We start from the raw sequence: 17,616 nt of genomic DNA on the forward strand, positions 1-17,616 counted from the left end.
ACCCCAGAGGAACTTAATTCAACATTCATTGAATGCCAGCGACGTATTCAAGCTCTCAGGGCACTTGGGGAAGACGTGAACGGATACGGTCGAGTCCTCGCGCCGAAAATTTTACGCGCTTTTCCGGATGATATATGCCGCCGCTGGATAATTCACGCCAAGCGTACAGGAATATCCGAAGGGGACATTTTGCAACTGATGGAGTTTCTGAACGAGGAAGTCGACGGGGCGCTTACCACGCAGAAGATACGCGGTGAATTTTCAAGCACTTCTAGTAACCGCCCCACAGCGTCCACACTTCACGTACACGCGAAATCTAATAGACCGACTCCGAAGGATACCAGCGTAAAGGAACCATTCTGCGTCTTTTGTGAATCTGACGGTCATTGGGCGCAAGACTGTAAGAAGATCGTACGCGTTTATGATCGAATAGATAAACTGAAACTAGCAAACAGATGCTTTCTTTGTCTTCAACGTGGCCACAAAGTGTCAAATTGCAAAAAGAAAGAAAAGGCTCGGTGTGTTAACTGTAAAAGACTGCATCATAAGTCCATTTGTGAGGAACGAAAGGATATTAGGGGTCCTGCGGATGAGACAAACGTTACTTCCGTTGGAAAGGTATCTGTCGCTCCCCACGATTACACGTACCTTCAGACAGCCCAAGTATGCGTCTCAGGACCTACAGGATTGAGCAGGACAACGCGATGTCTACTGGACGCAGGTAGTCAGTCCAGCTTCATAGCAAAATCGCTGACTGATGATCTGAAACTGCAAACGGTAGACCGACAAGAACTAACCGTTTGTTCCTTTGAATCAAACCCTACACGCCCACGCCACCGCAGGCTTGTTCAGTTTAATATGAAGGGGCTTTGGCAGAATTCTTCAGTGCCACTTACTGCCTTCGAAAGTACTCACGTTATTTCTCACCAGCCTTCGGTTCCACAACATATAAAGAGTTTACCAGATGCCCGTAAGATTACGCTAGCAGATCCGAAAACCGATTCAACAGAAGATCTTCCCGTGGAGATTCTTGTAGGAGGCGATTTTTATTGGAAGATAGTGAAGCACAATTCGCCCATACGCATCTCTGAAACCTTAGTGTTAGTTCCTTCTCTGTTTGGCTGGATACTTAGTGGTAACAAGTCACAAGCCTGTCTGCATGCAACCGTGGTAAATTCTGCTCAGACTGACCGATCTCCTCTGCACTCGGACAATGATTTCAGACGCTTTTGGGACTTGGAAACTATAGGGATTACTGCCGATCAGGATCTACCTGTGAACAACAAGGATACGAGACTTCTTGAAGAGTTTAGAGCATCTTTCTCTATAAAGGATCATCGAGGCAGTCGTTACACTTCCCAAAATGCAACATAAAGTGCTTTCGAGTAACAGACCTATCGCGGAAAAACGATTCAAGCACCTCAGGGAAAGATTTCAACGTCAAGAGACATTTAAGCAAATGTATTTCGATCTTATGCTAGACTACATTACGAAGGGGCAAGTAGAGGTCGCTCCCACCCCACTCTCAGGAAAGGAGCTATTTTATCTCCCTCATCATGCAGTGAGGAAGGAGAAATACGGAACCACTAAGTGGAGAATAGTCTTTGACGCCTCATCTCACGAAAACAATGCACCTTCTCTGAATGAGGTATTAGAAGTAGGACCGAACCTATTACCAGAGATTCTGGAAATTTTACTGCGTTTCAGATTATATTCTACGGCTATCGTCGCGGACATCACACAAGCTTTCCTTCAGTTAACCTTGAACGAAAATGACAAAGACTTGACCAGATTTTTCTGGTTCAAGATTAGCCAGGATCAAACAGGAAATCTTCAAACGACGGACGAACTAACAGAATACCGTTTTAACAGACTCCCATTCGGCCTGACCTGCAGCCCATTTTTACTTTCTGCAACACTAAGAGAACTTGCCGACAAGTGTATGACAGCATTTCCCACCGTAGCGCCACTTATAAACAAGACTGCATACATGGACGATTTTGTGATCTCAGTAGAAGGTGATAATTTGGTGATAACTATATACAATGAACTTGTAACCCTAATGAAATTGATCAGTCTCCCCTTATCAAAATGGGTTACCAACTGTGAACAACTCCACTCTATCTGGAGGGCAGAAGGGCGAGAACTCCACACCCAGACTCAAGTTTTAGGTGAAGACTGGAACACCGCAGGTGACTACTTCTATATCGATCCTAGCGAAATCATCAGAAGGTCGTCAGAAGAGCCAGCCACCAAACGACTCCTTTTACAATGTACGGCTAAATTCTATGACCCACTCGGACTGTTTTCCCCAGTTTCTCTTGTTGGGAAATTGCTATTCCAGGACACATGGTGCCGAGGAATTGGCTGGGATGAACTTATGCCCTGGGACTTAGGGGCACGATGGCGCGCTTGGATATCTTGCTTACCTTCATTGTCACATATACGTGTCCCTAGATGGATAGCTACAGCTCATGGAAGAGACTCTCAGCTGCACGTATTCTGTGACGCCTCGGAAAAGGCATATGGAGCAGCTTTGTACATTCGTACTGTCTTAGATGATGACGTCGTAACCAATTTAGTCTGTAGCAAGAACAGACTTGCTCCTATTAAGAAGGTGACATTGCCTCGACTCGAACTTTTAGCAGCAGTAGTTGGGACCAGACTATTGTGTTACTTTTGCCGCGCAACAGACTTTAAAATTGCCCGTGCGATACTGTGGACGGATTCTGCAATAACATTAAGTTGGATTCGCTGTGATCCTAACAGATGGAAGACCTTCGTTCGTAATCGTGTAACTGAGGTACAAACACACACGACTCCCACGCAATGGAAACACTGCCCAAGATCAGACAATCCTGCTGACCACCTCTCACGTGGACTCCTCGGCTACCAAATGAATTCTTTGGACATTTGGTGGCATGGGCCGCCTTGGCTTACACGCCCCCCTGAATGCTGGCCAAACAACGATACTCCAACGATGGTACGACTTCCTCCCGAAGAAAAGAGGAAGAAAACGCAGAGCCAAGTTTTGTCGATATCTACGCCAACCAGCCTTTTGAACTTACTTAAATTCAGCTCATACTGGAAGCTCATTCGTATCACAGCATGGACTCTCCGTTTCCTACACAACATTCGTCAGAAGAATAAATCTTCAGGAGAACTTACAGCCACCGAATTATCAGCTGCCAAAATGTATTGGATTCGAGTGGGCCAGAGAGATTCCTTCCCCAACGAATTACATGCACTTCAGAATAACTTACCACTGCCAAGAGAGTCAAAAATCGCACGATACAATCCTTTCCTAGAAGATGGACTGATACGTCTAGGAGGTCGACTGCAGTGCACTAGCCTAAATAGGGAACAAAAACATCCTGTACTCCTTGACGGTTCCCACCACTTCACACAATTGGTTATTCGAGAGACACACATCCGCCTTCATCACTTTGGTGTTCGTTCTGTACTATCCGAACTGCGAACCGAATTTTGGATCCTTAGAGCTCGTCAGGCCATCAAAAGAATCCTATACTCACGCCTCGCATGCAAGATCTTGAAGAATCCACGAGGGCAACAGATCGAAGCACCGCTGCCACCTGAACGAGTTTCGCCTGCCAAACCATTTTCTGTAACCGGAATAGACTTTACTGGCACACTATTCATCAAAGTGGGGAAGGAAACGCACAAGTCATATATCACTCTTTTCACATGTGCTACCACACGAGCTGTACACCTCGAACTCTGTACATACTTGTCAACGGACAAGTTTCTTATGGCACTTCAGCGATTCGCCGGAAGACGCGGACTACCCCACACGATAAATACAGATAACGCGAAAACATTCCACGCCACGAATATGGAACTAGCCCAACTTTGGAAGGCATTAACCACCACAAAATCTTATCAGTTCCTCGCCCACCACGGTATTACTTGGAAATTCATTGTCTCCCGTGCGGCTTGATGGGGAGGATGGTGGGAAAGAATGGTGGGCACTATAAAGCGTTGCCTACGGAAGGTACTGGGACTCGCAAAGCTCACTGAGGAACAACTGAACACCACCTTGATCAGTATTGAAGCCGCGGTGAACTCCAGGCCCATCACACCAGGAGATGATTGTGACGCACTCACACCTTCCCATTTTCTGACGGGAGAAAAACTTACAACTATTCAGACGGGACCAGAGCCTTCAGCGAGCACGAATTTAACAAAGGAATTCCGACTGAGACAGCAACTCTGTGACAGTTTTTGGAACAGTTGGGTTAAAGAATACCTATTGGAGCTCCGGAACTACCATGAAGTTAAACGCCCATCGGGACGAGTCATCCCCTTTCGCCCTGGCGACATCGTGCTGATCCGAGAGGACCTTCGTCCGCGACATATGTGGAAGAAGGCCAGGATAGAAAAGGTACTACCAGGAAGAGACGGCAGGGTAAGGACGATAATACTCCGGACACCAGAAGGTCACATCATTAGTCGTCCTGTGCAGCTGGCCGTACCTTTGGAGGTCGACCAGGCTGGGGAGGATGTCACAGAGTGATGTACTTCTCGCAAGTGAGAGACTGTTTGTTTACTCTTAGGACAATGTATCTTTGACTTGTTATATTGTATGTTCTGTGACTATGTAATAAAGTGTTGTTAGACTGCTAATCGCTGCTCTACTGTGATTCACGACACGGTCTGTTTTATGTGCAGCATCGTGCGCCAACACCAAAGCTCAAAGGCTTCGATGCGCTGTTAGTCTCTCGCTTTAAGAGTGCGTGTCTCGCAACTAGGAGTGTTGATATTTTCAAAAATATCGGAAAGCCGATATATTGATATTAAAAACATATCGTTACAGGCCACCGACTTATCGAAAAATGTCGATATATCGACGTAAAACGTGGATACGTACGGGCCTATAAATATATCGGATGCATATTGTAAAAATACTGCCGGTTTTAGATCTATATATTTAAATATTGATTTATAATTTGATACTCTATACATCAACAAGCTAGCTACCAGCTTATCACCCTTACAGCGAGAATTAAAAAGAAAACGATGCACGTTCACGCTTGGTGATAACCACTTTGCTAACTGTATGTAAGAGGCACAATAAAAGGTGACCGATGGGTCCGTCGTTGGGTTTCGTCGCATATCGGATTTGCCCAGAACACTCCTTGTCGACTTCCCTGTTTTTTTCCCATTTCTGCAAACGCCAGCGCCCTAGCAGCTGTAGTGTCAAATTTGCGTGGTGAAGTTAAACGTTGCAGTTTCTGTTGGTAGCGCCGATTACGTCAGCATACCCCCCCCCCCACCCCCCACCCCCCCGCCCCACACACACACACGTCTCCGCCCAATCGCGTCATTTACATTGTGGTCATCTATTTCAAACTGTTTTTAATAATGCCCACGTGAAGAAATAGCACACAGCTGGTGTGCTATCCCTCGAAATCTTGTTGTTTAATTGTCCCAACCATCACCTAGTGCAAAAATTCGGACTTCCTCTTTGTGCCACCTATACTTCGGTGAAGGGAGTCAAAGAGAAATCCTGCAGGTGATGGGAGCTCGAAATGTAGTAAGACTCCTTCACACAGTGAAAGTAAAATTATGTTTTACTACAATTTGGAAACAACAGCTTCATACACTTCTGGCCATTAACATTGCTACACCACGAAGATGTGTTACGCACGCGAAATTTAACCGATAGGAAAAAGATGCTGTGATATGCAAATTATTAGCTTTTCAGACCATTCGCACAAGGTTGGCAGCGGTGGCGACACCTACAACGTGCTGACATGAGGAAAGTTTCCAACCGATTTCTCATACACAAACAGCAGATGACCGGCGTTGCCTGGTGAAACGTTGTTGTGATGCTGTAATATTGCTACTTTAATTTGGTATGACGAAATCGGGTGCTAATAGTAGAATAAAAGCGGGTTGAAAGCTGTGAGCTGTCTGGGGAAGTTAATCTTGCATTACTAAGCAACTGTTTCACGACTGGGTATCTAGTCTAGGTTTACCACATTACCAATCAGACTAACATTGATTATAATCTTTTACAGTCATACAACAACCGGTAATATATATATATAAAAGGAGAATTTAAATAAAACGAAAGAAATCAGTTTATATTTGGAAATTTATTTTTAAGATTGATCATCGAAATTTCAGCATATTATACGTGAGTTATAACTGAGCTGGTGCCTTATTTACGATTGTGAAAATGTGAGATTGGAATCTTACGGAACACATAAAATATGGAGCCAAGATTGGGAGACTGGATACAACACTGCATTCATAAAACAACACACAAAGAACATTGAAACACGTGCAAGAGAAAGTTAACCACAACCAACAGATTCAAATTTTCAGTCAAAGAAATTACGTTCGTAGCACAGTCCTGTCCGTCATGTAATTACCACACACTGGTATACTAAATTCATATTAACTCTTTGTGAAATCTTCCCAAGAAGAATAGCTGAGGGCTACTTTGATGATTACACCACATGCTTCACGTGGTCAACTTGGTTTACAGAAAGCGTATAACTCCACAGTAATTTTGATAATTAAAATAAATTCGATCGAAAAGCAATTGACAAAAGAAAAACCTTGAACTGGTTACTAACGTCTTACTATCAACCTGATGGGTCAAACAGTTATATAAGCACGTGGTACTGGTCTCACAAAGTACACCCCACGTGGGTTGAACATAAAGAAAAGTTGCTATATTGAAAATATTGTTAAGACGAGACGTTATAATCACACAAGCATTCGCATTTAAGATTGATCTTAGAGTTACTGATCAACACGTGGTTCCACTTTACTCACAAAGTAATGACAAAGCAACTACCGCAAAAGAATCTGAACTTGACACAAGAATTACACTCCGCTGCAATTTAAGATAGCATTAGATATTTTAGAGCTAAACCTGAAATCACGGTGATTAAATTTTCAGTTACGCTGAACTTAAGAAATCCATTGTCCTACGGACTTAGCAGACACGCGCTTAGCCGGAGATCTTACCATTTCAGACGCTCGCCACCGCCAGACTGCAACTGCCTACTACTGGACTGCAACTGCCTACTGTGCTACTGCCCAGCGTGCTTCCTGAGAGTGGCTCACAAAGACAAACGGAAGGGGCCAGAGGGGCAGCTTCCTATACCAACATGACAAGGGACGGACCGGACCATACTAAGAATAGAAACCTTTTTGCTTTTAGGAACCGTAGCTACCTGTTCCGACGTTGGTCCTACTGTTCTCTAGCAGACAGCCTTGTCTGCTACCCTCAAGCATGCAACTACAAACACATTTGATCATTCATCCTCTCACACAGAAGGGAAGGGGGATGACAGTATCTTATCATATACTGTATATAACAGAAAGCGGATGTAGGTTCCGTATGAGACTGTGTGACATGAATTACATATTAACTGTGTTTTAAAGTGTAGTAGTGTGACAGATAGTTCTTGTTTACGTGTAAAAGTAACACGTTCCACTACTCAGTCTCCTCCCAGATAGTCAGAAACGCCACAGTAAATTTAGAAAAGGAATTTATGCCGTAAATGACAACAAATTTAAGAAATCAAACATGAAAGGAATCCAACAGAGACCTTTCAATGCCTCGTGTAAGGAGGAGAAATGCGTACCATCACGTTTCCGACTTTGATAAAGGTCGGATTGTGGACTATCGCGATTGCGGTTTATCGTATCGCGACATTGCTGCTCGCGTTGGTCCAGATCCAATATGGAATTGGTAGGTTCAGGAGGGTAATGCGGAACGCCGTGCTGCATCCCAACGACCTAGTATCACTAACAGTCGAGATGACAGGCATCTTATCCGCATGACTGTAACGGATCGTGCAGCCACGGCTCGACCCCTCAGTCAACAGATGGGGACGTTTGCAAGACAACAACCATCTGCACGAACAGTTCGACGTCGTTTTCAGCAGCATGGACTATCAGCTTGGAGACCATGGCTGCGGTTACCCTTGACGCTGTATCACAGACAAGAGCGCCTGCGATGGTGTATTCAGCGACGAACCTGGGTGCACGAATGGTAAAACGTCATTTTTTCGGATGAATCCAGGTTCTGTTTACAGCATCACGATGGTCGCATCCGTCTTTGGCGACATTGTGGTGAACGCACATTGGAAGCGTGTATTCGTCATCGCCATACTGGCGTATCACCCGGCGTCATGGTATGGAGTTCCATTGGTTACACGTCTCGGTGACCTCTTGTTCGTATTGACGGCACTTTGAACAGTGGGCGTTACATTTCAGATAATGTTACGACCCGTGGCTCTACCCTTCATTCGATCCCTGCGAAACTCTACATTTCAGCAGGATAATGCACGACCGCAAGTTGCAGGTCCTGTACGAGTCTTTCTGGATACAGAAAATGTTCGACTGCTGCCCTGGCCATCACATTCTCCTGATGTCTCACCAACTGAAAACGTCTGGTCAATGATGGCCGAGCAAGTGGCTCATCACAATACGCCAGTCACTACTCTTGATGAACTGTAGTATCGTGTTGAAGCTGCATGGACAGCTGTACCTGTACACGCCATCCAAGCTCTGTTTGACTCAATGCGCAGGCGTATCAAGTCCGTTATTACGGCCAGAGGTGGTTGTTCTGAGTACTGATTTCTCAGGATCTATGCACCCAAACTGCGTGAAAATGTAATCACATGTCGTTTTTAGTATCATATATTTGTCCAATGGATACCCGTTTATCATCTGCATTTCTTCTTGGTGTAGCCATTTTAATGGCCAGTATTGTATAGATAAAAATATCACCACTCCATATTGTCATAGCGATATCGATACAGCTGGGAAAGATATGCCACCGATATATATCGAAACATTTTGGGAGGTATATCGATATTTGGGCTTATCAATATTCTGCCCACAACCCTACTCGCAACCATAAAACTGAAGGGAAAACACGAGTCTTCCAACAAGTCGCAAGTTTGAGATATTCGTTATTGTTCTGTTCTGCGAAATCACGGTGATTTCCTTCATAGTCACTCGCTCTAGCGTCATCCGTCTTCTTATCTCATTTTCACACCTTGCCGTGTCACAGATGTTTCACACAAGATAGATGAAAGACTTCTAGCTCCTTTAATCGACCTGTGAGCTGGACGTATACTCCTCGTTCACTTATTATGAATTTCGTCTTGTTGAGACTGAGGTCCAACCCATATGATAGACTAATGTCCTTTACTGTTGTTAACAGCTCAGCAACTTCATTTTCGCTGCTGTGTACAGGTATGTTGTCCACAGAAAATCGGAGCTTGTTAAAAATTCTACCAGCAATTGAAATGGCTTTAGTCCAGCCATCACCACCATTCCTTATAAAATTTTCTGTATAAATATTGTACAGTCGGGGGCATAGAACTCAACCCTCTCTGACTCTTTTTGATACGCTGGAGAAATCAGATGTAGCAGCACTTGTGTTCAAAGCTGCGAGGTGATTATTGTGTGAACTTCTGATCAGTACTGTCAAGTGCGGTGAGACACCAAACTCTGAAGTACCTGTCACAACTTTTCCCAGACAATGCAGTCAAAGACTTTCCTATAGTCACGGAAGCAGACAAGACAAGAACACAAAGCTCTCGCAATTCCTTGTCGTACGTTGAGAAACTGTTCACGAGTTCCTTTTCCTTGAATATAACCTGTTTGTTCTGCTGATAAGCGTGGATGGATACATGGTTTCAAACACTGGGACGAGATGTAGTCGTCGTGAATGTAATTCCTATTTTCATTTTTTCTGGTGCTGTGTACTCGTACGTTAATTAACACGTTATTTAAAAATTTTCCCTTGAACAGAATAATGTGAGGTTGCAATTTTGTGTTACAATATAAATCGATGTATTCGTAAAGTTTTGAAAGTGTAATTTTAAGCGAGATATGTTGAGCTGTGGAAACATACCGATAGATCGACAGAGAAAAAACATCAACGAAGAGTCTGGATTGAGAACGAGAGTGTGTTTGTCGTGCCACGGGAATGAGGGTGTACTGCGTGCCGTGGTCGGTGTGAAACAGTTGTTTCCCTCAGTATTACGTGCACCGCGGAAGAGCAACTAATTAACATATGGTTCGCGTTGCTTCTTACATGGGAAACTCCCCATCGCATCCCCCTCAGATTTAGTGGTAAGGGGGCCCAGTGTACATACTATCAAAAGCTGAACATAGATCAAGCACGAAAACAGGAAGAAGGTGTACTGCACAGTGAAATAAAAAGCAAAATAGAAACTGTGAACGGTCCAAGCTCGAGAAGTAGTGAGGTAACGGGCGAGTTGTGGCGCCCTCGAGTGCCAAAGATGGCGGACTTTGTGAAATCTTAATGGCAGACATTTCACAGTTCGTACAGAAATTAATAGTAGCCAGATGAACTATGATTTCTCTAAAAGAAACATGTAGATTACCATTATTTGCGCTAAGATTCTGATGTTGTAATCAGTTTTTCAATATCTTTGTTAGTTTAAAGTTTAGTATCTGACGCTCAATTATACAAGTAACACCCAGCAGCGAATTTCTAAAGTATAAAAGCTTCATCCGATTTTATCGATCGCCATGTCTTTAGAAAGCTATTAGTGTAAACCTAAATTGGTACGAATTACAGGCATGTAACGTAAATAGTACTTGAGTTATTGGAGGTCAAAGTGGCTGATTACTATCGATGGCGTCAGACCATAAGTACTCCACAGTTACACGAAAAAACGGTTGCAGCGCGCCTATAAATATATTTATTCATCTATGTCTTTGTTAATATCCGACATATGCTATTCATAAAGAAACTGGTGAATTATTTACTGTGTTTTATAAAGAACAGAGACATTAGGCTTCGGGCCTACCTATTGCTTCTTTTTTTTATATATGTGTGTGTGGTCTTCAGTCCAGAGCCGGGTTTGATGCAACTCTCCATGCTACTCTATCCTGTCCAAGTTTCTTCATCTCCCAGTTCCTACTGCACCCTACATCCTTCTGAATCTGTTTAGTGTATTCATCTCTTGGTCTCCCTCTACGATTTTTACCCTCCCCACACTGCCCTCCAATACTAAATTGGTGATCCCTTGATGCCTCAGAATATGCCCTACCAACCGATCCCTTCTTCTAGTCAAGTTGTGCCACAAACACCTTTTCTCCCCAATTCTATTCAATACCTCATTACTTATATGATCTACCCATCTAATCTTCAGCATTCTTCTGTAGCACCACATTTCGAAAGCTTCTCTTCTCTTCTTGTCCGAACTGTTTATCGTCCACATTTCACTTCCATACAAGGCTACACTCCATACAAATACTTTCAGAAAAGACTTCCTGACACTTAAATCTATACTCGATGTTAACAAATTTCTCTTCTTCAGAAACACTTTCCTTGCCATTGCCATCTACATTTTATATCCTCTCTACTTCGACCATCATCAGTTATTTTGCTCCACAAATAGCAAAACTCATTTACTACATTAAGCGTCTCATTTTCTAATCTAATTCCCGTAGCACCACCCCATTTAATTCGACTACATTCCATGATCCTCGTTTTGCTTTTGTTGATGTTCATCTTATATCCTCCTTTCAAGACACTGTCCATTCCGTTCAGCTGCTCCTCCGGGTCCTTTGCTGTGTCTGACAGAATTACAATGTCAACGGCGAACCTCAAAGTTTTTATTTCTTTTCCATGGATTTTAATTCCTACTCTGAATTTTTCCTTTGTTTCCTTTTCCGCTTGCTCATTAAACAGAGTGAATAACATCGGGGATAGGCTACAACCCTGTTTCACTCCCTTCCCAACCGCTGCTTCCCTTTCATGTCCCTCGACTCTTATAACTGTCATCTGCTTTCTGTACAAATTGTAAATAGCCTTTCGCTTCCTGTATTTTACCCCTGCCACGTTCACAATTTGAAAGAGAGTATTCCAGTCAACATTGTCAAAAACCTTCTCTAAGTCTACAAATGCTAGAAACGTAGGTTTGCCTTTGCTTAATCTATTTTCTAAGGTAAGTCGTAGGGTCAGTATAGCCTCACGTGTTCCAACATTTCTATGGAATCCAAACTGATCTTCCCCGAGGTCGGCTTCTACCAGTTTTTCCGTTCGCCTGTAATAAATTCGTGTTATGATTTTGCAGCCGTGGCTTATTAAACTGATAGCTCGCTAATTTTCACATTTGCAATACCTGCTTTCTTTAGGATTGGAATTATTATATTCTTCTTGAAGGCTGCACTAGTAATTCAATTTCTGACTGAGCAGACTGCTAACACATTACGAGGAAGACGAAAGGGTTGAATTTTTTCACCGTCCTTATCCGTTTTCAGCTTTCATTCTCTCTCTCTAACAACGCTACAAGTATCGTAGACGTACGGGAGAGTCAGAACTCTTACAGATGATTAACGTCACAATCGGACAGGCAAAGATAACGACAGTGTGAATGAGACATAGGAAGCAGACTCTCAGAACTGACCACTTACGCGCGGCTGTGTGTGTCACTTCCTTATTCATCTTAGGTGTAACAAACTGAGGAAGAAAAACGTTACTTACCATGATCTGGTATGCGAATGGAACTAAAGCTGCTGATATATGCCTCACACCATGTGAGAGCAACTGGGCAACATTCCGTGTGTAGTTGGAGACGTGTTCCAGGTAGACGGGCACCTCGGCCTCCAGTTCTGGACAAGACAGACGACATTCTAATGAACTACACAACTGACCAGATTTCTGTCAGAAACACAGCTTTCACTTCCTGGCTTCACCTGTTAATATGCTACATGTAGGCAAAACTGCAGTGGTACTTGTCAGCAAAGCAAAATCTAGGAAATATACACCAAATTTATTAAAAAAAACTTAGAATACAATAGCTCCATATTTAGCAATTATATACAACCACTCGCTCACAGAAAGATCTGTACCTAAAGACTGAAAAATTTCTCAAGTCACACCAATACCAAAAAAGGGATTTAGGAGTAATCGGCTGAATTACAGGCCCATATCACTAATATCGATTTGCAATATGGTTTTGGAACGTACACTGTATTCGAACATTATGAAGTACCTCGAAGAAAACGATTTATTGACACATAGAACGGATTCAGAAAATATCGTTCTTGTGAAACACAACTAGCTCTTTCTACCCATGAAGTAATGAGTGCTATCGACAGGGGATGTCAGACTGATTCAATATTTTTAGATTTCCAGAAGGCTTTCAATACCGTTCCTCACAAGCGTAACCAAACTGCGTGACGACGGAGTATCGCCTCAGTTGTGCGACTGGATTCGTGATTTCCTGTCAGAAAGGTCACAGTTCGTAGTTCTAGAAGGAAAGTCATCGAGAAAAACAGAAGTAATATCCAGCGTTCCACAAGGAAGTGTTATAGGCCCTCTATTGTCCCTGATCTAGATCAACGATATAGGAGACAATCTGAGTAGCCGTCTTAGATTGTTTGCAGGTGATGCTGTCATTTACCGTCTTGTAAAGTCATCAGAAGACCAAAACGAATTGCAAAATTATTTAGATAAGATATCTGTATGGTGCGAAAAGTGGCAATTGAACCTGAAGTTATTCACATGAATGCTAAAAGAAATCAGCTAAATTTCGATTACGCGTTGTCACACAAATCTGAGGGCTGTAAATTCGACTAAATACTTAGGGGTTACAATTACAAATAAAATTACAAGAGAAATCAGGGCTCGCACAGAAAAATTGAAGTGCTCGTTTTTCCCACGCGCCGTTGGAGAGTGGAACGGTAGAGAGACCGTTTGAAGGTGGTTCACTCAACCCTCTTCCAGGCACTTTATTGTGAGCAGCAGAGTAATCACGCAGGTGTAGATGTAGATGTCCACATTGTAACGTTCCTTAAAAAGTTGAATGAATGTCTGATCTGTGGAATGACTACTGAACTCGAATTGTCGTGTGGCGTGTTGCAAGTGCAAGTAGTGTTCTTAATCTGTGTAATTGTTAGCAAAACTTAACACGAATCGGTTGGGTAATGCAACTCTCAATACCAATAAAGAAACAGTCACTGCAAAATACATTCACCCCCTTTACCACTGAATGCTAAAGCCCTGTTAAAAAAACCAATAAGTTTTAGTCCCTGTACACGTAACAATTAAATTAAATGGTCTTATGTCTAAAGCAGCAACGGTGGAACGCGTATATTCTGGTCTCTCATAAAATAATATAAATATACTAACTACAGGCTCAGCAGTGTGCAATGCTGGCCATAATACTTGAAATGCACATGAAATTCATTTGGCTAAAAAACTAGAACATTTAAGAAATTCCAAATTCTTTGAAAAATATATGACCTGGACTGGGAGGCGGTGATGATTATGATGGATTACTAGCACTCAGTGTTTTCAGCAAAATTATATTCCAAATTAAGTTTGTCTTTTCAAAAACATCTGACAGTTGAAGTTACATTACTCACAATTGATTCACAAACAATGAGATTTAAGCAGCAAGTATTATCTAACTTCATTAATCCAACGTAAATGCAAATCATCAAATTACACATAGCTCTGTTAACAAATCTTAAAAGCATTACAAAAATGAAATACCTAAGTAGACTTTCTGTGAAAACCGTTTACGTACATCGTGGGGTTACTCAACAATAACAAATTGTCAGCCAACTCTCCTATACTAACGCTCTGGCAAAAACAGAAATCGTAATTATTGAGAATCTTTACCTCGCATACATGAAGACTTCTGCTTCCACGTTCAACAATATAGACATACCTGCATTGATCTAACTCTTGGTGACTTCACACAGCACACCACAGAAGCTGCCCACCCCATCGTCTTTCCCTCACACGCAGCTGCCTACAAGTGTGCGCCCAGCTCTCTCCAACACTACATTCTCAGACCAGAAACAGTATCTCTGGCTCTACGGTCGCGCACAGTCAGTGATCCGCATTATCGAGCCTATCAGAGACATTCGTCGTTTATAGTATACTAGTTTCATTTTAATTTATTAATATTCTTATCTTATTCTGGTGCCACATACAAGTCCGACCCAGTCTACTCCTTTCAGCATTGTGTTCAACTTTAAAGACCAGATATTCATCATTTTGATTTACAGCTCCTTGTATTGGCCGTGTTTGCTGTTAAAATTGTTGGAAGTGAGGTCCTTCAGTTATGCAAAACACCATTTTCTCTCAGTACCCGCCGGCTGGAGTAGCCGAGCGGTTCTAGGCGCTACAGTCTGGAACCGCGCGACCGCTGCGGTCGCAGGTTCGAATCCTGCCTCGGGCATGGATGTGTGTGATGTCCTTAGGTTAGTTAGGTTTAAGTAGTTCTAAGTTCTAGGGGACTGACCTCAGAAGGTAAGTCCCATAGTGCTGAGAGCCATTTGAACCATCTCAGTACCCAAACATGTTACGGGACCACTGTGCCATCATCAGTGGCTTTTCGTTTTTATTTATTCTGCAATGTGAACATTTTTGTTAAATGAATATAAAATTATGTGCATCTTTAGTTCAAACAACAGATCGTTTCTTTTTGTAAATACTCACACGCACACACACACACACACACACACACACACACGCGCGCAAAAAAGTGATACACTAAAATCTACAAAGACGCACCATTTACACACAAAATGAATACCATATAAAAGAGAACACACACAGCTAAGAAGCGCACAGAAAACACACACACACACGCACACGCACACACACAAAGATAAAATGCAAACAAAATTCAAATTTGGCGCCGAACTCTCTGGTGAACAAATGAACAGTGACTGCGCAGGGACACACAACAAACCACAATCACACTGTGTTTTGCTGAAGTGAAGAGTGTTTTACTACGTTATTTGTGGAAAATACTTGTTATAGTTACGTGTGCATCACAACACCTCAGCATGATGCGGAGAATGGAAGTGCTTGGCACACGAAAACGTAAGTAAAAACGAATATAGGCGCGGAAACATTGCGACAAACTAAATTACGTTCTAGAAGATAGATTAACTTCCAGCAGAAAACTTTCTCATCAACATCGTTTGGTAGCAGATGGCAACCTACCTCTAGTAATTAACACACAATTGATCCAGAAAATTGATGCACACCAAACGTAAAGGTATTTACAAAAAGAAACGATATGTTGTTTGAACTAAAGATGCACATAATTTTATAATCATTTAACAAAAATGTTCACATTGCAGAATAAATAAAAACGAAAAGCCACTGATGATGATTCAGTGGTGAAGCAACATGTTTGGATACTGAGAAAAAATGGTGTTTTGCATAACTGACGGACCTCACATCCAAGAATTAAAGACGAGATTCAATCTTTAGAAAAAAGTGGAATGTATACTGCTTCATGTTACTTTTTTTGTGACAATGTATGTGAAGACCAATCAGGAAAGGATAGAACTGCTAGACTGACTTAACACGAAAACATATGGAGACTGAAAAAGAGAGATTCCAACTTTGGTGAACATGCTCTGAATGAATTCTGGTGATATTGAAAGTTGTAGTATCATTGCCGCATATACTACCACAACGCCGCGCCAACGCAAGGTCGGCAGCCCCTCGTCTGCCGAGCACAGCGCACTCTAGCGGGCTGTGCAGCTCGGCCGAACTGGAGTGTGCCTCGTTCACTTCTTCGCTAGACTTCAACCTAGGCAGACGCACTTTCATAATCGGCCCTCAGCCTGTTCTGTAATGTTTGCATTGATTCTCTGAGGAGGGCCTATCAGGCTTAGTCCATGAGAATATGTTGTATTAGTTCATGGTATTCCATGTTATAAAACTGTCAGTTCATAGCCGCAGCTGCAGTCCTACAAACTACGGAAGATAAATAATTTCATTGTTCTACGTGTTTCCTGAATAGTAATCCTTCTCTCTAACAGTGCGCCGAACCGCTTATTATTGCAACCTGGACTCCTTCAGCTCCTATCAACTCGGCCTCCTACATATTTGCGTTTAGTAACGAGCTGAAAACGCCCGCGCGTTTTGTGCCTCTAAACAGTGAGACACAATACAAGTGATCTCGTCTATAGAGCGAGTAAAGGTAACCTCTGCGCTACGACATTCGCGATATGGGGACGTGCGCTGTCATGAAGCAGTAGGATCCTCTGTCGAAGTTTCCCCGGCCGTTTCGCCTTAACCGCACACATTCTTCATTCTCCAATGGATGCCTCCCGGTATTCGTCCTTCGGCATCCAAGAGAAGAATAACAGCACGTTGGTACTGCACGGACACAGTTGGTAGTAACGTCTCCATAGTACACGCACGGAGGGAAGACGCGAATGCCATACTAATCCCTTGCCTACATGTCGGTGCTTATATACCTGCATAGGAGTCTCGCTACGTTGCGTACACGCAGCAGCAACGCCGTCGCCCATATCGGAATGCGTGCGGGAAGCATGCGCTACCTGATATATTACAAAACGTCGCACATAAAAACGGGATTCTTCCGGGGCTTATACCTCGGGTTCTATTGCTGACAGAAACGTAGGGTCAAGTGTTTTGGATATTCCTTGGGCTGGGGACCATTTGTATACCCCACAGAATGCTCTTCTTAGTGTCGCTATCCAACAGTATGGGGCCAAAGTATCAATGTTACAAATTTCCTCCTGCTTAGGCAATCGGAGCGACTCAGTTGAGTCTTTTTGCATTTGATGCCTACGGTGAGT

The 17,616-nt window shown here is 42.9% G+C and overlaps 1 protein-coding gene across 2 annotated transcripts in view; it reads right to left on the reverse strand.

The window, feature by feature from the left end:
- Positions 1–17,616, reverse strand: part of LOC126210627 (uncharacterized) — a 178,345-nt gene that overhangs the window by 130,868 nt on the left and 29,861 nt on the right. For both annotated transcript variants that reach the window (XM_049939928.1, XM_049939927.1), the window contains exon 4: positions 12,518–12,645. In XM_049939928.1, the coding sequence (XP_049795885.1) occupies positions 12,518–12,645 (128 nt within the window). The remainder of the gene's footprint in view (positions 1–12,517; positions 12,646–17,616) is intronic.

Source organism: Schistocerca nitens, chromosome 10 (assembly GCF_023898315.1).
Source record: "Schistocerca nitens isolate TAMUIC-IGC-003100 chromosome 10, iqSchNite1.1, whole genome shotgun sequence".
NCBI classification, from domain to species: domain Eukaryota; kingdom Metazoa; phylum Arthropoda; class Insecta; order Orthoptera; family Acrididae; genus Schistocerca; species Schistocerca nitens.